General features: G+C 38.8%; 2 protein-coding genes across 3 annotated transcripts in view; both read left to right on the top strand.

Moving 5' to 3' along the window:
• The window catches only part of LOC115244935 (lateral signaling target protein 2 homolog), a 15,009-nt gene extending 1,195 nt beyond the window's left edge, over window positions 1-13,814 (top strand). Inside the window, exons 2-6 of one of the 2 annotated variants that reach the window (XM_029822956.1) lie at window positions 5,347-5,769; window positions 5,947-6,291; window positions 6,413-8,790; window positions 9,141-9,430; window positions 9,673-13,814. In XM_029822956.1, the coding sequence (XP_029678816.1) occupies window positions 5,347-5,769; window positions 5,947-6,291; window positions 6,413-8,790; window positions 9,141-9,430; window positions 9,673-9,956 (3,720 nt within the window). In that variant the 3' untranslated portion in view covers window positions 9,957-13,814. The remainder of the gene's footprint in view (window positions 1-5,346; window positions 5,770-5,946; window positions 6,292-6,412; window positions 8,791-9,140; window positions 9,431-9,672) is intronic. The other variant, XM_029822957.1, reaches the window with a different exon arrangement.
• A 64-nt stretch (window positions 13,815-13,878) lies between these two features.
• LOC115244957 (cilia- and flagella-associated protein 58-like) lies at window positions 13,879-23,509 on the top strand. The gene is made up of 12 exons (XM_029822986.1): window positions 13,879-14,437; window positions 15,186-15,272; window positions 15,607-15,735; window positions 15,862-16,094; window positions 17,204-17,480; window positions 17,833-18,065; window positions 18,157-18,568; window positions 20,057-20,327; window positions 21,366-21,625; window positions 22,235-22,489; window positions 22,741-22,965; window positions 23,234-23,509. The coding sequence occupies exons 1-12, from the start codon at window positions 14,402-14,404 to the stop codon at window positions 23,507-23,509; spliced, it is 2,694 nt and encodes an 897-aa protein (XP_029678846.1). The 5' UTR covers window positions 13,879-14,401.
• Window positions 23,510-26,172: the final 2,663 nt, after the last annotated feature.

Here is a 26,172-nt window from a genome sequence, read left to right as displayed (position 1 = left end):
CTTTCCCTCTCTATCTCTGTCTCGCTCCCTCTCACTCCGCCGTGTGATCGAACGCGTGCACTCGTTCCTTTTCCTCCTCTCTCGTCTTCACCACAGACTTCCCGAGCGTTGTTGCCACCTGTTTCGTGAAAATTTCGCACGACACGGCGTACACCTGTGTGAATGCGCGCGTGCACGGCATCACGTATGTACGTTGCGTACACGCGCGATTCCGAGTCGCGGAATTCGTGGAATTACGAGAACGTTTCTCGTTAGACGCGTTGGAAATGCGTCAAAATATCCGATGATTTTCCAGCGAAAGTCGAGGTTCGTTATTCAGCACGAATACGGAAGCGTCAAGTTTTCGAAGGCTCGATTACAAGCTCGACACAGCGATATCACCATATGTCGAGTTGATAATCAATCAGCGAGTTACTCGAAATAAGATTCCGAGCGATGACACTGTACGCATTATCTCGAGGCACATAAAGTAGCCTGTAGTTCCTACTTTCTTTCCAATTCCCGCACGCTATGTATTTCAATGGAATTAATATATCGCTTTGTGTCTCTCGCACGAAACTGTTACAATAAGATATTCCGCAAAAGGGACCACGATTGGCACTCTCGTATATTATCATTAATCTTCTATCTCTCTTGTACAATATCGTCAACGGAAGAGCAAGTACCTGTAAGATACGGGAAGTGTTATGTTCACGTATAATGTGATACGATGGCGCTTTATTAATGCATCTGCAAGTTAATTAACCGTTGGACGAGAGGGAGAATAAGAAATCGGTATTCTACGAATGCTAGAGGATTGATACGCTTCGTTAAAGTTTAAAGTACATGTATTGGTAGCTTATTATATATATATATATATCATATATCACGAACTTTCAATAAAAGATTCGTTCAACGAACGCGGATAAAAGGGGGTAATGTTTCCAAGAAAAAATTAGTATCGCATTTCATTGAGACACGAGATAAAGCACACTTTTTTAATATCGTGATAAGCATCTGTATATCTTCTCGCTCATTCTCGAGCGGAGAATCAATCCTTAGCTAAAATTAAACAATTAGCTAATAGGATATTCTTCATACGCGTGCCATTTATTTTCACGCACTGTCGCGCAGAATCGAATCCTCAAGCGCGATTTAGCGCTTGGAGGACGTATCGCGCGCGAAAGTAGGGATCGATGAAATTCAATGAGATACAAAGAGTCAAGTCGCGCACGCGAAATGAACGCTTTGGACGATGTCGAAATGATCGCGGTGCCGGAATAAAATCTTTCACGGAGAAATTTCTCCGGAACACAACCGGCGCGAGATTCGTCAGGTGGCTGTTAATGACCGCGACACATCACTATTAACCGTTGTAGGTCACGCATTTTTTTGCTCCGTTCCTGGTCACATATGGATCGCAATATCTCATCGCAGTTTTATCTGTTTCAAAGTGCTTGAAAAAATCTACAAAAATGTATATATATACCTTGACATCTGTAGAAAATGATCATGTACAACAAAAGTTAAAAAATAAATTTTAAACATTTTTTTTTTATTCATTATGGTCTGCGGGATATTTTATTATTAAAATATTGATAGGATCAAAATAATCCATATGCGACCTTTAAGAATTAATAATCGGAGGAAGGCTCTTTAATAAAACGCTTTATTTTGAATAGACTGAATGAATCGTGTCAGGGTCAACCGATTTCTCATTAAGCTATCCAACGTCACTTCCCGGTGACGTTTCGCAATGTTAAAGATATCGACAATGTCGCGATGCCGGTCATCCATAGATCACGCTTTTATTTGACAGGAAGAAGAAAACTCGTGTGTGTATGTGTGCGTGCGTATGTGTATATATGTGCGAGAGAAACGAAGAGAAAGGGACGCGGACACGAAATAAAGACACATGGGGCGGTATATAGGGTGGCGAACGAAAAAAGGGGGTCAACGTTATTCAGGATGAGTCACGGCGGCGCCCCGATTCATTTTCCTCGCGTCCAATGACACGAGGCTGCCCGTGCAAAACATATACGCATCCGCCGGGCTGATTGATTGATGCATCTCGGATACGTGATCGAGACACGCTTTGATGGTCTCTACGGCATTTATTCCGTGTTTCGCGAATAATTTAGAAACGGGTAGCATTCGTTTTCGCACGTCGAAATTTTTTAATCCGTGAATTAAACGTAGATTCGCACCGAGAGCTGCGCTCGATGCTGAAACATGCAACTTTCTATTAAAATCGTCGTTATGAACAGTTGAGTGCTTATAGCGAAACCGCTAAGTATTTACGCGATATTCTGGACAAACGTATGAGAGAGAGAGAGAACGGTTTATCCGAAATTACGTATTTTATATGACAGCGGATGACAGTAATTGCGAAATAGGCCGTTAATAGCAGTTAATTCGCTAAAGCGCGACTTCTAGAAATGCCATAGAAACGGTGCGAAACATCTCCAATCCTAATCTTGAAATTCAATAGAAATATATATGAGCTGAGCGCTATTATCTCAAGGTGAAAAAAATGAGTCAACGGAGATATGATAATAGTTCGCCCATTAGATCGATTAAATGCACAAGAAAAGATCTGGCGTAAGTCGATGAAACGATCGACCGGAATATCATCTCTAAATATATTTAACGATGTTTATTATGTATAATTTAAATTACTTTGAAGGCGGAAAATATATGCATTTTAAAAAAATTCCCCAAAATAGAATAGATTGTGTAAATTCACGACGCTCGTGCTCTAATACTCGAGCGGTAAAGTTACTCGTATTTTCGGATACTTTGTCGTACATTATTTCGTGTATTTTACAAGTTCTCTACCTCTCTTTCTCTCTCTCTACGAATAGACAGAGTAAACAATATCGTTCGCTTAAGTCGGATGCAGTTTCACGAATTGACTGATGTCACTTAACGAGGTCTTTTAATATTGCTAAATGATATCTCGACGGTATAAAATATTTATCTTACGATATAATTATTCCAGTATTTTGCATCTCGACAAAATCTTATATATACAACATCAAAGACAGAAATATATAAACATTCATAAATATGCAAACATCTACATTACATCAACATTTTATATTTGTAATATTTAATATTGTATATTTAGTATATATATTAAAATTTTACGTTTTAGTTGCAAGCTCTCTTTGAATATCTTGGCGTATATAACGCATTTGCCGCAAAAATATTATTTAAAAGTGCGCACTGCGATGCGAGACGCGCTTCTATGTAATTACCCGAGTAGCAGATTGCCTGAATTACATTATTTTTTATATTTTAAACAAGTGATAAGCTCTCGCGGGACGGCGAGAGCTATGGAAGCTTTATACATCGTGTGTCAACTTTTCTCATTTTCATTTTTAACAGAAAAAAAAACTTTTCTCGTTCGATTGCAATTACTTGCATTTCAAGAGAAACTTATTTTCATGATTATTTTTTTCCAAAAATGAGAAAAAAAATAAGATTATTGCCTGTTTCATGTTTTCCTCAGATGCGAAATTCATTATCAGTTAAGGCTCCCGCACAATCGAAAATATAAGGAACAGGGAACAAATATTAGAGATAAGGACTGACTTGACTTTTGTTAAAGTAACTTTCTTTTCAATTTTCCAGATTATGTGTACATAGCTTGTAAGTTACTTTAAAGTAACGTTACTTTACTTTAAAGTACTGTAAAGTTACTTCAACAAAAGTCAAGTCAGTCCTTATCTCTAATATTTGTTCTCTGTTCCTTATATTTTTGATTGTGCGGGGGCCCTTAGAATTCAGTGTAATATTTTTGTTTTGCGATATATCTCGAAATGATCATCTTGTGGTTCGTGGAACGAAAGAAACGACAAGTATGTCTCCTCGCCGAATTGTATAAAGTTTCCTTTTCCTTTTACTTGTGCGAGAGCTACGGCGTAACATTGTGTTCTAGTTAAGTATGATATCGATAGAAAAGGTTAATCGATTTATTTGTCACGCTGCATACGTAAGCGCGACATATTTTCAAAGTACCGAGTGATTTAATAGTAACAAACACATCCGTACGGCGGTAAAAATACATCGGTTATATCCGTCGTGTGTGTGGATTCACGTATGTTTAAAAACATGTATACATTATTGAGTATACATGAGTCGACACTAATAACGCGCGATATAAATGCGAAGACGGAACTTCTTCGCGATGTTTTTCCTCTTTCAAACGTGATTACTTTTCCAATTTCGCGGAAAAAATCCGGCTTAATCGAGAATTGAATTAATAATGGAGAGCGATATTTGTTGTATCATCAAAGCGTTTCTTTTCTCCCTCGTGTTATCGTAAATATATTTTCCATAAGATAAGACCCCTTATCTGCATCGATAAGACAGGAATACTACATCCATGTTTGAACTTTGCACGATCAATGATCTGTAAAGTAAATGATTTGCAATCGCAATTTATCTTTGTTTTAAATATATTTTGTCGGATAAATTATTTCGCTTCATGTGTGCCGGGGCTTCGTGTTGCTTTCTTTACGTAAACTACTACTTATATAATCTCTCTCTCTCTCTCTCTCTCTCTCTTCTGTCTAGCTGATTTTTAATACAGATTGAAATGTTGACAATCGCATTTTTCGGATCGGATTCCGTCGTAATCGGATTTGAAGCGTTGGATTTTCTCGAAACGAGCAATTTTTTAGCCGATCCGCCGCTTTGTTGAAAACGTGCGGGCCATCGATACGATGAATACGATTCAGAGCTTACACAGTCACCGTGATTGTGACCTATATCGGTTGTAAAGCGTTAGATCCATCTTGAAATACCATGCTACAATATTGTGTTGTACAAAAATTTTCTAATAATTCGTAACGCTCTTATATACGCTTCATCGCACCTAACGTCGGCGATGTCGACGTCACTATTTCCGTTACGTGTAAAGGTCGATGAGAAAAGTTTTAATCGCAAACGATTAAATCGACTGAATTCTTTACCCTATATGTCGCTCGACGTCATATATCGGTAATATACCGACCTATCCAGGGGGAATAATACGGTAGCTCCCGTCGTCGCGCCCTTTAATTGTGACGTGAATCCGACCCCCTTTCATTATGACGTAAATGCGATCACAAGCTCAATGTTTAGATGTGGGCGCTCGTTATCATTTATTTATAAATATCGCAAACGTGAACTTTTATCTCTCGCACGCGAGAACGTGGGTGGAACGTCACCTATCTTTTTACGTGGCGGAGTAAAAAATATGATCCATAATCTCGCGAGTCTTGCATCTTTAATCCTTTCTTAAACGCTAAATTAAATACTCTTTGTCAAATGTGTCAAAATATTTTCTAACTTGATGACGTTCTTTTTCTGTCGTTACAGAGGGACGATACAAGTCTGCTGGCTCAATTCTTTTACGCTGACGAATCCCTAAACGCGGTCGCCTGCGAGCTGGACTCCTTCGATGGCCGACAAGAGCCGGAGAGATGCACGACGTTGGTGAATCAATTGCGACAATGTCAAGACAAGGTGCTGACCATCTGTAATCAGATTATGGATGATCTGATACCCGAAAGCCGTGCCAATCGGGACTTCAGAGTGAAGTTTCCCGATGACGTGATGCAGGAGAATCTGGCTGGACAGCTCTGGTTCGGCGCGGAGTGCTTGGCGGCTGGCTCGTCGATTATGAACCGGGAGGCCGAGAGCTCAGCCATGAGGCCATTGGCGAAAGCTCTCACCAAATCATTGGAGATTGTCAGGAACTTGCTGAGAGAGCATGCGCTCAAAGGCCACATGAACTTGAAGGTATTTGGATTCACGAGTAAAATTGTATTCATTCTAGATGTAAGTTGTCGTCATTGCTATTCTGGTATTTAAGACGGGATAAAAAAACAATGGAATTTTTTGTGTGGACAGAATATAATTATTAATATTTAGTCAGATGATTTCATGAAAAATTAATAACATCTCTTTCTTTTCCAGACGCAAAATCCTCTCGAACCATCCTTGGAGAAGCTCATCGAGTCGTTGAAGATCTTTGATCGGCTCTTTGCAGACTTTGAGCTGTGTTACGTCGGCGCGATGGTACCGGTAAAGTCGACGAAGGAATACGAGCAACAGGAACTCGTATGTGTACTGTTTTCGGAGACTTTGCAGAGAGCGCTTGAGCGCGGGTTGTTGGACCAAGCGGATGTAGACAATTATGAGCCGGCTTTAATGTTTACTATTCCGCGATTGGCTATTGTCTCGGGACTCTTGGCGCCACCCGGAGGACCGTTATGCCTCAATTCGTCCGATACTATAAGCGAGATGTTTAGACCGTTCAGGGTAAGAGACTTGAAAATTATTACTACGATTAATTATTACTACTTGTGATCTGATGATTAAGAGTTATATTTATCTTCAAGTTTAGATGCTATTGATTTAAATTTTCAGTCTCTTGACAAAGATTTATTTTCAGACTCTTCTTCTCAAGATAAGAGAATTATTATGGACGTTAAATAATCGCGAATTATACATGTTGGAGAAGTTATTATGCTCGAATGAGGAGCCATCCAGTTCGATCACGCAGTCAACGAAATCAGCGTGTCAGGACATACCAGACTTGGAGGAATATGTTCATAATTTTTATACTGGTTATCCAAACTGCAAAGAGTTCATCATTGACTTTTACACCGTGACAAAAAATACGGGTAATAATATGGACGAAGTAGCGAGTGATGCGGTTCAATCGTTGGATGAAAGCGGTCCGAGAATCGACCAGTCGCCGAGCAGGAAGTGCGAACAGGATAGAGAGGAACGTAGAGAACAGGAGAACGGCGAGGAAACTCGGCGCGAAGACTTAAACATATCGTCGGATGGGTGTGATAATAAGGTAATGTGTAATAGCGGCGAAAAGACGCGGCAAATTAATGGGGAAAGTGTCGGTGAACGAGTGCAATGCGGACGCGAGCTCTCTGACGTGTTGCGTGACAATGAACGGTTTCCTCGTGACTGTGATTCGGTTTCTAATGGCGAAAATAATACCAGCGAGAGTTGCGATTCGATGGCGCGAAGTGACATTGTGAGATTGGACGTAGCCGGAAGCAGCACTTCCACGAATATTATCGAGAACACGCGAAATGGGGGAAACTTTATTACTCCCGACGTAACTCACATGCTCGAGGGATGCTCCGACAACATAGAGATACCGCAGACGCAGTATATGCTTAATCAAGTCACTCGCGAAAGTACCGTGGACGGCGAGGCCGCGCACATACCTGACAACTCTTTACCCGATCTAGATTCTAAGAGACTCATCTCGGAGGCGAATAAAACTCTCTCGAATCTTCTGCTGGATTCGAGCGAATGCCAGAACGAGATTTCGGAACAAACGGATTCCGGCATATGTACGGTAATATCATCCGAGAACACTAGCTTGTATGACAAGAGCCCGGAGGAGAAGAAGACCTTCGCCAACGAGATCCAGAGAGAGGGATGCGGTGCCTCGGACGAAGAAGACACGCAAGAGAACACTAGTTATTCTTGCTCCAATATGAACTCGCCGAAAAGAAAGAATCCCGAGAATTCATGCGTTTGCAATACGAGAAGCGCTAACAAGGCAACATTGGATCATTCGATCGAGGTATCCGGTTTGCACTCGAATGGGGAACCCGATGGAAAAAACATTCCAAGAATATCGTCGAATTTCGACGGCACTAACGAGGAATTCATTGGTGTAGCGTACGGTAATGGCCAATTAACCCTGTGTGATTCCAATCAGTCCACTTTCCAAATAAACTATTCCGAGAACTGGGAAAATCTCAATTTAAATATCGATGCGTCGAGCTCCAGGAAAGAGTTCTGGGGAGATCTGAAATGTGAGAATTGCCCGTCCACTTCTCGGAGTATCGATGAGATTGGTAAAAAGATCGAGAAATACGCACAGGATAAAGCAGCGACGAAGAAAACGCGAGACGAGAGGCAACGACGGCGACATCAGCACAGATTAGTGGATCGAAATACGCAAAGGACCCATCACGGTAGAAGAGACGCGGAGAAAAGACACCTGCAGATTATGCAATCGGCCACAAGCACCGAGAGCTCCAGATCGAATTCTACGGATCGAGGTTTAAATCCACGCTTGACCAATCTCGGCGTCAGCTTGCATCTCGGTCAAAGCACCAGGCAGATGCCGAACTTTGGTAGTCACAGTCCGCACATGAGCCCGAGGCTTCATCATTTCGAGTCGCGCAGCACCCCGAGCTCCGGGCAACGCTGTTGCAATCTCGGAACGCATTGCGCGAACAGAAACTCATCGCCGCAGAGCAGAAAATTATTGGATCATAGAAGATCGAAGTCCGAGCAGATCGCGAGGAGCAAGAGAAGAGACGTCGAAAAGAAAGAGAAGCACGAGCGAGACAAGTACGCGCGCACGGAGCCTATTAACAATAAGAGAAAACGAGGGAATGCAAGTTCCGGTAATCTCATGATAAATGACGGACTAGGCCCAAGGACGGACAAGAGCGGTCTGGTGACGGAGACCGTTGCAATCGCGACTACACTGCCGAACGCAGCGGTTCGTCACGCGAGGGACAATAATTCGCAGAGATCCGCGCGAGCGATGAAACAAATCAACGCGTCGACGGTATCCGGCGTGCGAAACTCCGATCAATCTCTAAATTACAAGCCAAACGTAGTAGCATCGAGTTCCAGTTGTTCGAGCTGCTGTGATTCGAGTTCGGAGACCAGCGAGTTTCATAGCGACTGCCAAGACGACGAGGAGATCGCGTTGGCGATGCAGGCCGCCGAGATCGCAAATAGAAATCAAATCAGAGCCAAGTTTCGGTAAGAAAATACATTGTTGCTTCGTTCGCGCAGTCGTTATGTATATAAATTGTTATGTATACTAACGTCATTGTGCTTTGAATCAGTCTATTGGCACGACGTCCGGCATCATATTTATTAAACATTAGGTGGCAAGAATTTAATAATTAATTTGCTTTGAATGCATTTAATAGTTGATATGGATTTCTTCTTTCACGTACATTCTTTCAATTCCCTGTTTTTCGTTATTTCTATATTATTTTATATCTTTTGCTCTGTATCTTTCCTCTTTCCTTCGATTTTTAGCAGAGTGTATGAGTATTTTCAAAAAAAGATAATCTATTACTACTATTACCAATATTTTTTTCCAGATCCTCGGAAGATCTAGTCCATCGCCTCTTCGTTTGCATAGCAGGCGTGGCGGATCAGTTGCAAACAAACTTCGCATCGGATTTGCGGAACATTTTGAAATGCGTTTTTCTCATGAACAGTAGTCAAATAATAGAGGATACCGAAGGATCGAAAGATGAAAGTTCAGTTTCCACGAATCAATCAACGATCGTATCAAGCGACACGACGGAGACGGGAAGTATTCACGAACGGCAAGAATCATTGCCCGAATACGAAGACGCGGAGGAAACCGCATTGACACACGATCGAAGTACGGATACATTTATTTCTTCACTCATGTGAAATATATATCAGTGTAAATATGTCAAATTATTCCTATTTAATTTCTGAGTAAAATTAGATTTTTTTCTCGTGTAGACAGACTCATATTTAAAAAAATTCATCAAGCTTTTCCCCCCAAAAAAATATAATACTCCCCGACACATATATTTCTCATTCGCCACACAATTACACAATTGCAGTTGACACGTTCGTTTTCTTTTGTTTCTACAGCTTCTCCCGTCACCGAGAGGGGGGAGGAGTGCGTCGAGAGAGCGCCCGCTTGGGTGCCGGACAACGACGCGCCAAGATGCATGGCTTGCCAGGCAGGATTCACGGTCGTGCGACGTAGGCACCATTGCCGAAATTGTGGTAAAGTGTTTTGCGGTCGTTGCAGCAGCAACAACGTCCCACTGCCTCGTTACGGGCACACGAAACCCGTGAGAGTATGCAACAGGTGTTTCCTGTACCAAGTGACGCCCTTTACTACGGTCTCGCAAGTCACGTCCACCAGTTGAATATTTCTGGAGTGGCTCGCAAATCCGATTATATTTTCTATTTGAAATCCCCGTGTGTGTTACATATTCCCTTTCGATGTGTGTAACGTATTCGCGCAAATTTGCAACCGTTTCTCAATCGTAATAAAGTCATTATTCTTATATAATAGGAACGATAATTCAAAAGAGTTCTCTTACAATTAGTAGAGCGGGGCAAATCAGGTGTAATTATGTGATATACTCGCACAGCGTTACGAACTTTAGTCCAATGAATTAGCTGCTGTTTCATTAGTCGAAGCAGTCGTTATTCGATTCGGAATTGTCAAACTATTCGGGTATTTGCTTCTCTTCTTCTCTCCTATCCTTCTTAAGTGATATATATAAATATACATTAAATATATATATTATATCGGAAAATCTGGTGGCATTTGATTTGCCCAATTCTCCATGTTTAATAGTTTGTAAAAAGAGAAACCGCAAAAAAACGCGTTTATCGAATAATGACGAAAAGAGAAATTGGAGGGAAATCGCTGTCACCAGATCACTTTACCGCGTTGTTTATACACTTACGTGCACTTAAGCTGTAAAATTAGATATACCAGCGCTAATCGCTCATATTTTTACACATTGTGATTAAATATTCTTCAAGAAAGTGTTACTACGATTCGTGACAACTGTAACAACGCAATTTAACTTTGGATAGATAGTAAGGTTCCCTGTAAATTGTTCAAATTTATTTAAGAAGATTATGTCTCTCTTTTTTCATGAGAGACTTAAGATAAGATTGTATAGAGAGCTAATTATCACAGACAAGAGTGTCTTTATATATTATTATTTTTATTATTCTTATAATGTGTTATTTTATTTCAGTTATAATAATTATTTTATTATCGTTATTATATTATTATTCTGATTATTTCACCATATGAATGTAGCTCTCGTAAGAATTCGTTGTACGAATGAAAAATTAAAAATGATTATTAATTTCTTAAATTATAATTTTTGTCGAATTTTATTATATATAAACTAACACTTTTTATTTCTGTTCAAAATGTGATAGAATTTGTGTTTTCTAAAACAAAATATATGAATTTTTAAGAGTTATCGATATGTTTATAATAATTGCGATGTAGATAATATCCTTTTGGTACATGCCACAAAAATCCATATAATATGTTACAATATCAAATATTATCATTCAGAGTTATTAAAACATCAACCGCACACTCATATTTAAAATAATAAACTTGAGTAAAATGTTATTAATTGCAGCAGAATTTAAAGTCAATATATAAATAAATGTCGTTACACATCACCGTTTTGAGATGGAAGATTCTTTTTGAGGTATTTAGATTTCTCGTTATATGTATTGAAACCGAAAAATTATTCCATGTTTGCGTGTTTTTTAAGAAAACTCTTGGGTTGATAGTCGATAGATTATGATTTTCCACGAAAGACAAGCTTAAGACTTTCGAAGTATCAAATCCTGTATAGTGTTTATATACTTGTGTGATGTATAAGTGTGTACATGCCTGGAGTACATATACTCGAATAACGATAATGTTAAGGAAGAGAATGTGAAAGAAATTTCTTTTCTTTTTTTTGGGCGTCTAACAGTCGGATCGCGTCGCGATAAAATTTCTAAGCATCTACTGCCCGTTGAAGTATTTCAAAGTATATATACAGATGTGTAGCGTACACGCATGCACATATGAAGACACACACACACACATATCTATACATACATACACATATACACGACTAGCTCCTCTGTGCCAAATTTATGACAATACGTTTCCTTCTTTGTACAATTCACACACGAATTTGGTTCCTATCATAAAGCTTGGACAAATATTCCCGATTATCAGTATAGAAGCATCGCGTTATATTAAAAATGTCCGGAAAATGTATAATGAGAGAGAGAAAGAGAGAGAGAGAGAGAGAGAGAGAGAGAGAGAGAAAGCAGTATTCGAGACGAACATCCGATATAATAGAATGTGTGTGTGTGTTTTGATTAATAAAAAGACTGGTTGAATGTACAGATCGTTGTTTGCTCATTATTATTTCAAGCATTCGTCGTAAACGATATAAATACTGAATAGTACAGATTTATATCGTTTCTAATTTTTACTTTCAATTATATTTTTGTTTCTATTATACAGCGAGAAAGAGTTTCTCTCAATTTCTCCAACGTCTTGTCAAATCCTCGCAAACAAATTTCAATTTGATGTTTATATCAATGTTTAAAAATCGATTAAAAAGCGAAATAATGTATAATAATGATTGACTCTATTGGAAATGATATTTAGCTTGGGAAATGTGATATTGCGCCGAATATTACAATCAGGAATATAAAGAAATGAACGTATCACAATCATATATAAACGATTATATAAATTGAGTCGATTCTCGCTGCGGTTAGCTTTATCGAAGGAATGGCGTTAATTGAAACCGATGTGTATCGATTAATATGACATTTAGATACGATTATCGATTTTCGTTACGAGGACGTAATAATGTCCCCTTAAACGACGAATAGTGAAATATCGTTCGGCGAGGTCAGATTTGGAAATCGTTGTATATTATAATCGCGTGTGCATTGTAAACTATAGATAGAACTTCCCGAAGAAAAAAAAAAATATATATATATATGGTGTCCCCATGGAGAGTGCTCGTACGAGGTGTAAAATTAGCTAGAGAGAGAGAGAGAGAGATAAATTTATTTCCTTATATATGTAAGGAACACATCGAGTAGACAGAATATACTTTTAAGATTACGAACGCGCTTAGAGACGGAGAAGTTATTTTTTACACGTAATCTCGATGCCTTGCTAGAATATCGATTGTACTTTCGATTTTGGACGCGAGGAAATGTCACTCTCTGGCTAAAAGTTCCGGAGACCGTTACTAGATATTTCAATCTTCTTATATATGTGCGAATCAGTTTGGTAACCAGGATTTTCCCTGTGCCTAATATGTCATAGGCTAGCCTGTGAAAATAAACTATATATAAAAGCAAAAAGAGAGGGGAAGAGAAAGAGGGGAAAAAAGAGAAAGCATAAAAGAAAAAAAATCGGAACGATATAAAATATAGAGTGGATCAAAGATCACGATGTCATGTGAATATAAATTCGAAATTATACAAGTTTCTCGAATGTCGATCTCTATGCGCGTGTACGAAAAGGGAATAATAATTAATATTTATATCTCTCTTTTATGGAACATGAATATATTGGAAAATAAAATATTACGGTTTATTTTTTTTTGATTGGCTACTCACATATGCAAATTGATTCGTCTATCGCAGCTGTAATATGCTCTTTCCAGCATGGTGATGTTGATTCACTCGATATATCAAAGGAGGGTTACGATCTACCAATTAAATAAGAAATTATTCCGATTATACGAGGTGTTAGAATGTGTACCTCGGAATTATTTTTGTATTATTTGCCTAAGTGTATGCGCTCGTAGAAATGTATCCTTGGCGTGTTTGACGTGGGATCGCATTTCGAGTAATCGGTAACGGCGCGTAATCCCCAAGGGAATGGAACGATGTTGAAACGTTAATTGACATTAACAATCATGTTTGACGCCGAATTAACTTGTGATCGGTATCGAAAAGCGATAGAATTTCTATATGCGTGACGTTATGTCAATGATTTTAAATTAATGAGGAACGCAACGGGACTTGCGGATAAATTGTTAGAAGAATATGTGTACGTGTGTGCGCGCGCGCGTGTGTTTTGTGCGTGAATACAAGTTATCCGCAATATTGGATCGTGAGACAATTGATGTCTCATCAATACTTGAATGCATTGTGGTTTCGGTATAATGGACGTATTAAAATACGAATGTAAATAAAGTTTGTTATTCAAGGTGTTTAAATTGCGTGATTATTTAAACTTTTTTTTTTTTTTTTTTTTTTTTAATTATGCGATCTCCCCGTAAGAATCCTTTTTTTTTACTTTATCTTTGACGTCTATATAAATAAGCGTGCCTTGAATTTTTCGAAACAATTTTAAATCTGACAATTTGTTTTATACGCACGCGTGTTGAGAAGAAATTCTTATTATATAAAATTATATTCGCGCTTATCTTGCAATTCTTGGAAAACTACGTTTTAATATGCTATAAGAGGCTTTAATATGCTATCGATTGCTTTAATGTGGTGAGAGTTGTCATAGTGACTAGTCAACACAATCTGAAATCACGGTACTAACAGAGATTTACCAGAAACATTCCTTCACCCGTTACGTTATCATCGATACGTTGATATATATAATTGTTCGAAATATTGCGATAACCAGCTGATTTAAAAAATCAACAGTCTCCTAATTAATTAAAGTGAAAATTTTGAGAATTTAATAAATCAATATTTTTTGCAATAAATGAAAATTTTATCGAATAAAAGATATAAGATTTATTTGGGTTAATTTATCGACAAGTTCTAATCTCACCGATACATCATGATGGACATGGAGATGAACGCGGAATTGGACGGTGTAAGTAAATACTTATATATGTGTTTTAAACACACACACACACACATATGTATTTTATACAGAAAAGTGGTATTTAGTCTCCTTATTATTAATTTATATTGTTTAGTTCTTTATATGACATATATATTTAAATTTTTATATTTCCATAAAATATCGCATCTCATATAGTTATCGATTACGTAGCAATCGATTATGCTTGTCAACTAGTTGCCATAAAAATTGACTTTCATTTTTCTAGACAATGCGTTATTTTGTGATAATACATGCATAATGTGTAATAAATAATTTCTAAAACGTCTCCCTAATACGACAAATAACCGTCGATAATAACAATAAAATGAAGAGGACAAGGCTGGCAAAACGCTCAACTCCGGAGCCGTGCGACGATGTTATTAAAATAGAATTAATTAACATAACTATAACCTAACCGCGCGACTTGGAACGGTAAGCATTGCGGAAAACTTTCCAAGTTCGTTTCAAAACTTTCTGCAAAATGGAACGTCCGACAGATAGAAATCGTCTCGAACTGGCGTGAAATCTTACTGCTCGAGAGCTCTCGAATTTACATTAAACGTCTTTCTTATAAGATCGCACAATTTATTATACTTTGGCTCAAAGCGAGTTGATCCTCATCTTGATTGTAATTAATATCGAGCCGTCTATACGTCAGAGTGGCGCGGATAGGTAATGATCGAGAGCACTCACGTTGAAATATCCCGTCACGGCAACGAAACGATGCTGCTTTCAGGATGACGGAAGCGAAAGCAGTCAACCGTCCTCGGAGGGAAGCTCGGCGAGCAGCACGTTTTGTACTCTGGAGAAAGATTACGCAAGGGTAAGAATATTTGTTTTTGCGGATGTCGGCATCGGGGAGAATTTTTCCGCCTCAGACACAAAGGTCCTCGAGGAAATTTCTTTGCGCGGTATTTTCGCTATTTAAACATTCATTGAATTTAACGTTACATAGCGTTTGTTGATCAGATTTTTTTCCCCCACGAAATTATCGCGATGAAAGCTTAATCGGAGTTACATCGCCCGGAAGACTCCATTCGCGATGTTAAATTCGATTTCGCGCACGAGCATATAATTATAATTGGGCAAACTGCGAATTCCCGGTAATTAGCGCATAATTAGCATTTCTAGAATTAAAGGGCGCCTTATCTGCGCAGATAACGAACGAGATGAAGGCTAACGAGGTGCTGGCGCCCTTCGAGGCCGAGTACGCGAGGCTCTACGAATCTTTGTACAAAGCGCACAGAAATGAAAAGGAGTTGTCGGAGCAGTGCCTCTCGCTCAGGGTAAATTCGAGTCGCATCTAATTTCGCAGCAACAAATCGCGAGTTTAATTTCCTTTAATTTCCTCCTTCGTCTCTTTGTTTTTGCCGAAACCTCGCGCGGTGCATTCGCGAAACTCGCTTCTCCAGAACGAGATCGGGGACATCACGTCCGAGATTTTCGAGCTGAAGAAGACGGTGGAGGAGCAAGAGGACGAGATAGACGGATTAAGACAGGAAGTCGTGAACACGACGAAGTTGGCTGACGCGGCGCACGCGCGCGAGCAAAACGCCCAGGAGGTGATCGAAAACTTGCGGCTTAACATCGAGAAACTGGGCCTGGAGATCGAGCAGAAAAACAAGCAACTGGCAGCCGAGAAGGAGTGAGTGAGTCTACTCGTACGGGAGGAAGGAGACATTCGCTTGCATCGTATTCCCTGAGATGGAAAACCGCGATGTGAAAAATAACGCAGTTTTGGTCAAAATTGCCGGACGCTTTCGCAGTAAAGCGGACTTTTATTTCCTCTTCTCTTTCTCCCTTTTTCCTCTCTTTCTTTTATTTATTTATTTTTTTTATACCAAATGGTCCGATTAATTCGGTCTGCCGGGATCGATGCATGCGCCCTGTATAAGAAAGGGAAGAGAGAGATAGAGAGAGACGTAAAAATGTACATAAATATACGCCGGCCAAATAAAATTCCAGAAGCAACCAATGCGGACGCGTTACACTGTTAGATTAAAACGGAAATTCAATTATCGGAGATGGGGAGTTTCTCTCTTGGATGAAACCGTTTTGCGGTCGGGAGAAGCCGTGATGTGTACGTCCGGAATATTCAACGCTCGGCACGTTGCAGCGCGTTGATTCTTGGTCAGCTTTAACGTCGGCTGTAAGCTTACATCGACCTTTACATTAAGCTGAGCTTTATGTACAGCTTACAAGCAGCGCCGAGATATCAACAATCGACCGCGAGTTTGCTGGCTTCGGAAGCGACAGTAAATTTCGTAACTCAGAATAAATTTGCTTCAACAGTTATTCGATATTTCAACGGTTTCTCGATACTGTTTCTCGTAAAAGGATTTTAAGTCCTTTCAATTTGCGATTTTTAAATACGAAGAAAATAAAAATCGATATTTTTCACGGCGTTTACACTACACTAAATCAAGATAAACTGCAAAAATCCCCGAAGATTAACAAATCAATCAAGCTAAGTACTCGCGAAATGTCTATTGAGTAATACAGCGATTAATACGATCTTCGAGTAATTTCGATGAGAATTTTTCAATCGCGTTCAATTTACGTTAAGTGCCCCCCCGTGAATACTTAACGTAACGGTGACAAAAAAAGGAAAAAAAAAAGGAGAGACCCCGTGTCGCGTCTTGAAAACGTGCGAGCTTGCGGTAAATTCACGCTCGCAATGAACTCGGTTGCCGTTGTTGCTGCGAGAATAATATATACGGATTGGTCTCGTTGAAAGTTTCGCGAAAATTGCAGCATCACCATTAGCAAGCAGAAGGAAAACCTGCTGAAGGAGAGGGAGAGACTCGTGAGCGAGATAGAGACTATGAAGCAGCGTCTAAAGAACATGTCCGCTTACACGGAAGACCTCGAAAAAAGAAACAGCGAGATCGATCAACGTATGAGCGAGATGCAGGAGACACTCGGCATGCAGCTGAACGAGATCTCACGTGAGAAGAGGATTCGGGAAAGAGCGGAGACGGAGACGCGGCAGCTTGAAGAAGAGATTGCCGCAAAAAAGAGCGAACTCGAGGTGAAGCATTCGCGAGAAAGATTATATAAATTATATATATAATTTAGGTTTTAAATTAAAATGTAATTATTAATTATAATTTATTGTGTTAGGTTGGATATATATAATCTCCAGATGTATATAAATTTTTTAACATCCCTCTCCTCTCCTCTCAATAACGTTAAATTTTGAGATCATTCAAGAGATTATAGTCATTTAGAATCATTAATAGAATCAAATTATTTAAAAAGTTAAAAATGAATATTTATTATCTATGTTATAAAAATGATTTACAAATCAACTTCATATTTATTCCATTAATTTGAAAATCGTGATTACTATCGTGGAGATGCTAAGAAACGAATTAATATAGGTCGCGAACGCATCTATCGAGGCCAATGCGAGCAACATAGCAAGGCTAGAGAATCTGGTGAAAGAGCAGAAGTCGGCGAGCGAGAAGATGCAAAAGGAGATTGGCAAGCTCATGTTGAAGAGGATGAATCTGCAAACGGATCTCGATAACGCGAATGTCGAAATGGAAAAGCTGGAGAAGGAAGTCGCCGATAAAGACAAGGAATTAAAAAACGTCAAGCACGAGCTCAACAGGTAATGGACTGTAATTAGTAAGTAATCCTCCGAAGGATAAAAATTCTCTCTTTACGCGATCGAACGTTGCGACGTACGAGGAATGCTTTAGAGCGAAAGAGAGCAGCGCCAAGTACATGCACGAGAAGGATTTGACGAGCAAACGACTGCTAAAGACCGGGACCGAGCGAGCCAAGCTGGAGAACGAGCTGAAGCAGGCCCTGATCGACATCCAGAACACGGAGCACGAGGCGCAGACCTGTCGCAAGGAGCAGTTGGACGATAAGCAACGCGTCGAGATTCTGCTACGGGAGAAGAACATGATCGCCCGCAGCAGGGAAACCGCTCAGGAGCGAATCAAAAGGTTAAATCACGAGCTAGTGCTGTGCGGACACGCCAAGACAAAGGTCGAGCACGAGCTAGATACGCTGACACAGAGCATCGACGACGTGAGGAGGCAGATGGAGATGGCGGAGAAGGAACGGGATAAGTACAGTCAGGCGCTACAGGGATTGAAGCAGCAGGTGAGAAGGATATATTAAAGGGTATATTATAGGTTTTTCGCGCGAGGAGCCGGAGATAATAGCGTATCCGCGAAAAAGAAGCGGGGAAAATCGTCGTTAATCCCGGAAATCGTATAATAAAAGCACCGACGGAGAGAAAATCCTGCAAATTACGAAAGAGAGATTATATTTGTTCTCTGCTTAAGTATTATATTATCGTTGTCAAAATTATTGCGGTAAAATCGTAGTAAATGCAAATATGTTTTTTCTCTCCTTTTTTATTTCATTTCTACTTTATTTGTATGATTTTTCTCTATTTCTTTCTTTTCTGCATGTTTTTACTTTTCTTTCTATGTATATTCTCTTTTCATTTACGCATATTCAATGTTTTCTTTTTTCTTCTTTCCCTCTCTTTTTCTTTTTATTTCTTATGTCATATTTTACCGTAATGTAACATTTTTCCTTTTTCGACTTATCTTCGTTGTATTATAAAAATGCAACGCGAGTATTCTTCTTCATTTTCCTCATAAGACTAAGTTCTCTCTCAAGTTTTAACAAATTATTAATCACATCGGTTGTTCAAGATTATTAGTTAATTAGAACGGTAATTGAGCATATAATTAGCAATGCCAAGTCGATTCTCTGCGTAGAAACTGCCAGATACAAAGTAAATAGCCTCCGATGTTTTTAGTAACGACCAATTAAAGCGGCAATGAGTAGTGCTGGCAATTAACTGTTATTTTTCTCTGTTAGTTTACTAGAGCATGCAAACACGTGTCGAAGAACATAAACATCAAAAACCATCCGTCATTTCGAGCGTAAAACGAGTCGGTGTTTTCTCTTTGCACTGCACCGTTTTTCATTTAACCGAAAACTTTGGATTTTTTTAAATCAAATTTAATTTCTCTGGTAAAGCCGCGGTGCAGAAATTTTTTCGTTAGTTGAAGAGAAGAATTACACAGTCGCGACGCAAACATAAATCCTGAAGATAACCGTGTAATTTACTAGATTAGATTTGATTCTCTTATCAAGAGAGAATTTCACGGGCCCGAGAACTTGGGGAAAAAGCTTTTTCCAACAGTCTCTTGGCTGCAAAAAAATTCTCTATTCGAGGAAACGTAACGTCGAGATAATGTAAAATGACCCCGAGACGCGAAATGTAAATTTTCTAACGGACCATTAGAAGCAAGTAAACAAAATTGCTTGTTTTACAATCATTTTCATTTCGTAACGAATAGTTTAGTTTCCGTAGTGATCCCTGTGGGATATCGTCAACTATAAATATTTGTTCGAAAATACTAAGATAACACGTTATATTATTCGCTGAAACATGATAACATCTTTGAAACTTTTCGCTACACATGCGTAACAACGCTTTGCGTCCAAGCGATCGATACAAATTTAAAATTTATCTGGAATGTACTTCTTTCCCATTTTTTCGACGTTGTTACTGATCGATTGCATACAGCTAGAAGTGATTCGAACATTTAATTCACGACGCGTTGGCAGATAGAGGATCACGTAAGCGAGGCCAAGCTGAAACAGGCGGAGATTTTCGATTACAAGAAGCGTCTGGCGGAAGCCGAAACAAGGTACCGTCAGCAACAGAGCTTATTCGACACCGTTCGTGCGGAGCGGAATCTGTACAGTAAGAGTCTTGTCGAGGCGCAGGAGGAAGTACGGGATTTGAAAAGCAAACTGAAGATTACGAGCCAGCAGATCGAGCAATTGAGGGAGGACATTGCGACGAAGGAGGCCAGCCTTATCAAGGAGGAATTCCGTAAGCCGTATTTCCGACCTAAGATCTGATTGTTAGACTCGCTGTCGCTTTCAGCCGGCTTCCAATTTCAACTATCAATCTCGTTTTTTTGCATGCGTCAAGTTCACGAATTGATTAAACTCGCCTTTCATCATATTTTTTTTCCATTTCCGTACCGTGATTGTTATTTCTCGCGTATCTTGTCACATATACATTAATCTGTACACATATTCGTGTATTTAATTTCACATTTTAGCTACTAATTTTTCGCATGCATCAAATTTACAAATTGATTAAACTCGTTCTTTGTCACATTCTTTTTTAAATTCCTCTACCGCGATTTTTTGTGTCTCATATTTATATTAATAAAATCTGTACCTATATACGCATATATATTTTCATATCTGCGTTAGTTTGTTTTTATTTGTGTATTATAACATTTTATTCTTGATTCTTTGTTACGCGAATAAATAAATAACGCAGTGCGTAGAGTAAATATAGACGCGTTGCGTTTTATTCACGTCTGCGTAGCTTTATTTTCATTCGCGGATTTATATACATTTTCCAAACATTTTATGCTTAAATCCATCGTTCATCACAATTTGGTTATCGACACGATTGTCAGTCTGCCAAATGTTGAATTGTGTAAATTAATAAATAACGAACTATGCGCGGAACACAATGGCAAAACGCGGAGAGACGTATTCCGATATGCATGTCACGTCCAAACCTTGTTTAGTGACGAACATACCGAAAGAGAGACACGTTTCGGTATGCACGGTGACGTTGCAATTGTTACAATTCGTTCTCATTTTTATTGTTTTTATTTGCGCGTTCTTCGCGACGTTCAAATCCATTCGAGATTTTGACGCACCCTCGCAAAAAGAAAAAAATAAAATAAAATAAATAAATAAAAATGTGAGAGACGATACGCGACTCGACCGGAGGAGAGCCGAACAAAATTCGCGATGAACCTGCCACAAGGGATTTATCACCAGAGGAAAAAAAAAATAAAGGGGAAGGGTCGAGAGCGATTTCAGAAAAGTGTTTGTCTTGCAGTGCTAGGAAGGATTGAGAAGGAGAAGGAGGATCTCAAGGTCGATCTGCGAACCTCCCGCGTGGAGGTGTCCGGTTTGCGTCGAGAAATCGAGGAGGCCAAGCGCGAGGAGAAGCGCCTCAGGCAGGCCATACGGCAGGCGGATGTAGACATTGGACGCCAGAAAAAGGACATTGACAACGTTATGAACGAGCGTGATATACTGGGCACGCAACTGGTCCGCAGGAACGACGAGCTCAGCCTACAGTACAGCAGGATAAAGGTTTGCTTTCTCTCCCTCTCTCTCGCGTGCACCAGTTCGAGATTTACGTAATTCAACGGGTAAAGCTAACATTCAATGTTTGATTAATTGGCGCGGTATCGGAGCAACTCCGAAACTTTATGTTTGCGTATAACGAATAAAAAAAATATCACTGCGAGAAACGGAATTGGGCTAAACAAACGCAAAACTTTTTGCCGCATCCTGGAAAGAAAGCTTTTATTCTTCGTTGCAAAACAGTAGTCTGAAAAGTCCATTCATTTCAGCCTTCTTGAATGGAGAATTCCGATTCTTTTCCGAGATGTACACGTATATATGTATAGGGTAGGTCAGAAAACATAGTACGATTGAAAAAGAAATGATTCCTCGTGCAAAAGTGTGAGTTGAAAAATTTAGAACAAAATTTTTCCATACAAGACATCCTTTTCGGAAAAATTAATAACACACTTACGCTCTTTTAAATTTAAATAATCTTTAAAGATCTTACATTATCGAATTTATCTTGATAGATGCTATTAAAATGTATAAAAAATACAATGTTTTCTTTATGAAAAAATAAAATTTATATTGTTTAACACACACTTCAACCGTCCCATTTTATATGTAACGCAGATTCTAAATAGAACGCTGCAACGCGGCGAGGTGCACTACAATCAGCGATTGGGGGATATTAGATTGCTCAAGTTCGAAGTGAGAAAGCTCCGGACTGAAAAAACGTTACTCAACAAAAACATTGCCAACATTAGTGACTTGCGGCAGGAAACTTTTTATCTGAATCGTGACCTAGCGAGGGAAAGGCTTAAAGTCACAGCACTCGAGGAAGAAATTCAGACTCCGTTGAATATACATAGGTGGAGGAAACTTAGGGTAAGATATATTTTCTCTCTTGTAAAATTTCCAGAAATTCGTTCACTCGACTATTATTTCAATATCAAGAAATAATATTGAAGACATTATTGTCAATTATATATATTATTCCTTTATTTAAATATTATATATATGAATCAAGATGCAATTTTTTCGCTGTAGGTTTTAGTCTCAAATATTAAAAAATTTTCATTTTTGAAATATTTAATTATTTTATATAATAAATAGTTACGCTTTTTTCTCTATAATAGGGCACAGATCCTACGACTTTCGAAATGATCAAGAAGGTGCAACTTCTGCAGAAACGTATTTTAAAAATGTCTACTGATATAATGGATAAAGAGAGAAAGCTAAGAGATACCGAGAAGTTATATATGAACCTTCGCGATGTTATATCGAAGCAACCAGATCCGCAGGCAACAGTGAGCCTGAATAAGGTCCAACATGCCTTACGCAAAAAAGAAGAGAAACTCAAAGTGAGAAATAGAATTTATAGTGTATAGAAAAAAATCTTTTCGGAGAAGACGTTTTATTGTTTGCACTCTTGTAATCATTATTCTTTCTATTCAATTGCTCGAGTCAAAGAAATCCAATATTTTAAATTTACAGTAATATCGCGCGGGCTAATAAAAGGCTAATAGAATTTTTACTGTTGTACATGTCGTGGTTACTAACGTGCAATGCAATTATTTAACAAACGGTGACATTTTTGAAGAATTTCCAAAAGTTTGTTTCTCGTTGCAGTGTCTTGTTGCCGAGTTAAATGTGTACGAGGCGCAGCTAGGGGAATATAAAGGCGATATGGAGAGAATGGGTAACGAGATGTGCGAGTTAAAAAAGAAGTACTATGCGCAAAAGAAGAAGCTCCAGAAAATAAAGGAGGCAAGTCCGAAATCCACCTACGAACCCATTCTTCCGAACGTTCCGGTTTCTAGTAAGAAATTCTGCGGGGGCGGCTTCAAGATGACAACACCCACGTCGAGAAGTTGTTACGCTCTGGATTCCTCGGCGAGCAGATAAGACAAAAGTGAACAACAAAGATGAATCGGGTAACGTTACTATCACAAATACTTTTATAATTCTACGTTTTTGTGTACGGTGTGTGTATTATTAAATTATTATATCTATTCATCTCATGCATGATATGATACTCGCGTGAGAGAAATAAAAATAAATTTTATATCTAATAATTTTTCTATCAATCATGTTTTATATTTTTAACGCGCAATTTGATACAATAAATGCCGATATCAATCAATATTGATATTGAAAATACTAGCAATTCGAGAGAGAAAGAGAGAGAAAAAACACCCGAGTTGAAAACGGTACAATATTGCTACGTTTTTTTGCTAATCGTAAGTAAAAAGATATTTACAGGCAATTTTAAAGATTTTGGAACGAGATATTTAAAATGAGATTAGTTCGCCGCAAAATTATTGAGAAATTTTCCATGCCCTCTTTCTTTTTCCCTCTTTCTATCGAGCATTTATTTACCGACTACAAAATAGCGGGAAGCCATTCGTTGTCACAGATAACGAGTAGGGATGTTGCGAACGTGCCGGTATCCTCTCCAAGCAAATTCCTCATCGCGGGGAATCCCATAAACGCCCGATGCGCGAATCCCCGGCGCGATTTATGTGCAAAATTTTTCGCGAATTCAAGATACGCTGCGTCTTTCAAAAGGTGCAGTGTTCTTTTTTTTTTTTTACTCAAGCTATGCGACCGTTCTACGTGCTCGGAATACGCGAGACCGATATAATTCCACTTGATGTTGGCGCTTGGCTCAGGGAAGACTGCGAATTATCGAGACCCGCGAGAAGTTTTTCGACGAGCGCTTTTAAGAACACCCGAGAGAATTACCCCGAGAGCTTCATTCCGACAGTAATGTCTCAGCTGCGGGATGAACTCTTCCACCGAACTCGTAAAATCCTCATCGCTGACGGCGTACATCTGACCAATAAAAGTACGATTTTATTCTCATCTACACAGCGATATTCGAAATGCGGGAATTGCTTTGTATTTGTAAAATGATTGTTAAAAAAAATAATAATAATAAATATAGGGATAAGATCATTAAAGATAATTAAAAATAAGAGAGAGCTTTTAGTATTCGTTTTTTAAAAATCGCCTGCGCGAAGCAAAATTCGAAGAGAAATTTTGCGGTAATTCATTTTCCCATTTTTATTTAAAAGTTATATTTTGATTTTTTGAAAGATTAATGCCATTCATCTCAAGCAAGTTGCATAAACTTGAACGTAAAACAATACAACCATCTGAATCGGGAAATACATTATTACTCGTTCAACCGTTAATTGGCTCATACATATGCATACATGTGAGCTTTAACTCGAGTTACCAACAAATTCCTACGCCCCGCATAGACGCTGATATCGGTAATACGTTTATAGGCTGACCATACAGCCGGAAGAGTGCGTTTATTAGCTTCGGATAAGTCGATATTAGCCCGGAAATAATTTGCGCATTCAACAAATAAAGAGGCATAATCGCGCATTAGACCTCGTTTTAGACGGATCTATAATTCAGAACATTTCATTTATAATTTTATGTATCCCATAAATAAAACATTTAAAGAAATGAAATGCACACATATACAAAATACATATAAAAATATACATATATATTAGAGTGTACGATGCATAAAATTATAATTGTCTTTTATAGCGATTTATATCACCTATAATTTTTATAGATGGATAGATAATCCAAAGCGGGCTTTTTACGTATTCATCCAATATCGTACGCTTATTTGGCAGATGCCCTTTTTTTATTACATGATATATCATCGGTGGAAGAGTACGATCCTGAACATATACATGTGCACACAATGTGCCTCATCGCAAAATTTCGTTATAAAATATTTCTGGGAATTCCGATTCGAGCATTTAGCGTATTCGAACTCGCTCTGACATTTGGTTTGAAATTCTACAATTATCGAAAGAGATTTTTCTCGTGGTATTGCCGTTCGGCCATTCTGGTATTTCCGCACAGATGTGCGTATATACGAGAGATCAATTCGGGAAAACAACGTGCTCGGGGTCAAATACCACCAGAGTGCGAGTTGGCAATTTGGGTTCGTTGCCGACAAATACCGGAATTCGGAAATTTCGCGGCCCGCGATTTGTTATCGTCAGCTCGAAAATTCGCATGGTCCCGACGAAACGCTCTCTCTCTCTTTCTCTCTAATAGTTTAACTCATTACTATTCCAAGTAACCGAGCAAAATTTCTATTTATTCGACGGCCATTATTGCGAATCGATTGCCTCTTCCTCGTTTCCTTCCCTTGTAACTCTTTTGATCCCATTAAACTTTTTAATAGTTTCTCTTTTTTCTTGATTTTCAAAGTAAAAAAAAACTTATAAATTTCATAATTGCATTAAATAATACTTAATAGAATAAAATTAAAACTGCTCGGTTATATTCTCAAAGCGCTAAGTAAAGTGGCTATCTAATAAGGTATCTTTTAATTTAGTATACGCGTCCCGGATGATAACACTTTGATGAAGAAAGTTCGTTTTATTTCGCTAATTAATTAAGTCGCTGTACCCTGCGGGAACTCTACTCCTCTCGCCGAAAACTTATATCTTCTCAAAATTCAATCCGTAAAGTCGAAAGTCGCCGGCGCGGCGGAAACGACGCTGTCAAAGAGACGTCAAAGTTCGCCA

The sequence above is a fragment of the Formica exsecta genome, unplaced genomic scaffold, assembly GCF_003651465.1.
Source record: "Formica exsecta isolate Colony F162 unplaced genomic scaffold, ASM365146v1 scaffold893, whole genome shotgun sequence".
Taxonomy (NCBI): domain Eukaryota; kingdom Metazoa; phylum Arthropoda; class Insecta; order Hymenoptera; family Formicidae; genus Formica; species Formica exsecta.
The sequence above is the reverse complement of the archived record's forward strand: the minus strand, read 5'-3'. Positions and strand labels throughout refer to the sequence as shown.

What these genes read in the sequence shown, in the direction of transcription:
- LOC115244957 (XM_029822986.1), top strand. Translation starts at nt 14,402, where the DNA reads ATGATGGACATGGAGATGAACGCGGAATTGGACGGT. An exon ending in GTCAAGCACGAGCTCAACAG is followed by an intron (nt 18,066 to 18,156) that starts GTAATGGACTGT and finishes GGAATGCTTTAG; the next exon opens with AGCGAAAGAGAGCAGCGCCA. An exon ending in TACAGTACAGCAGGATAAAG is followed by an intron (nt 21,626 to 22,234) that starts GTTTGCTTTCTC and finishes TATGTAACGCAG; the next exon opens with ATTCTAAATAGAACGCTGCA.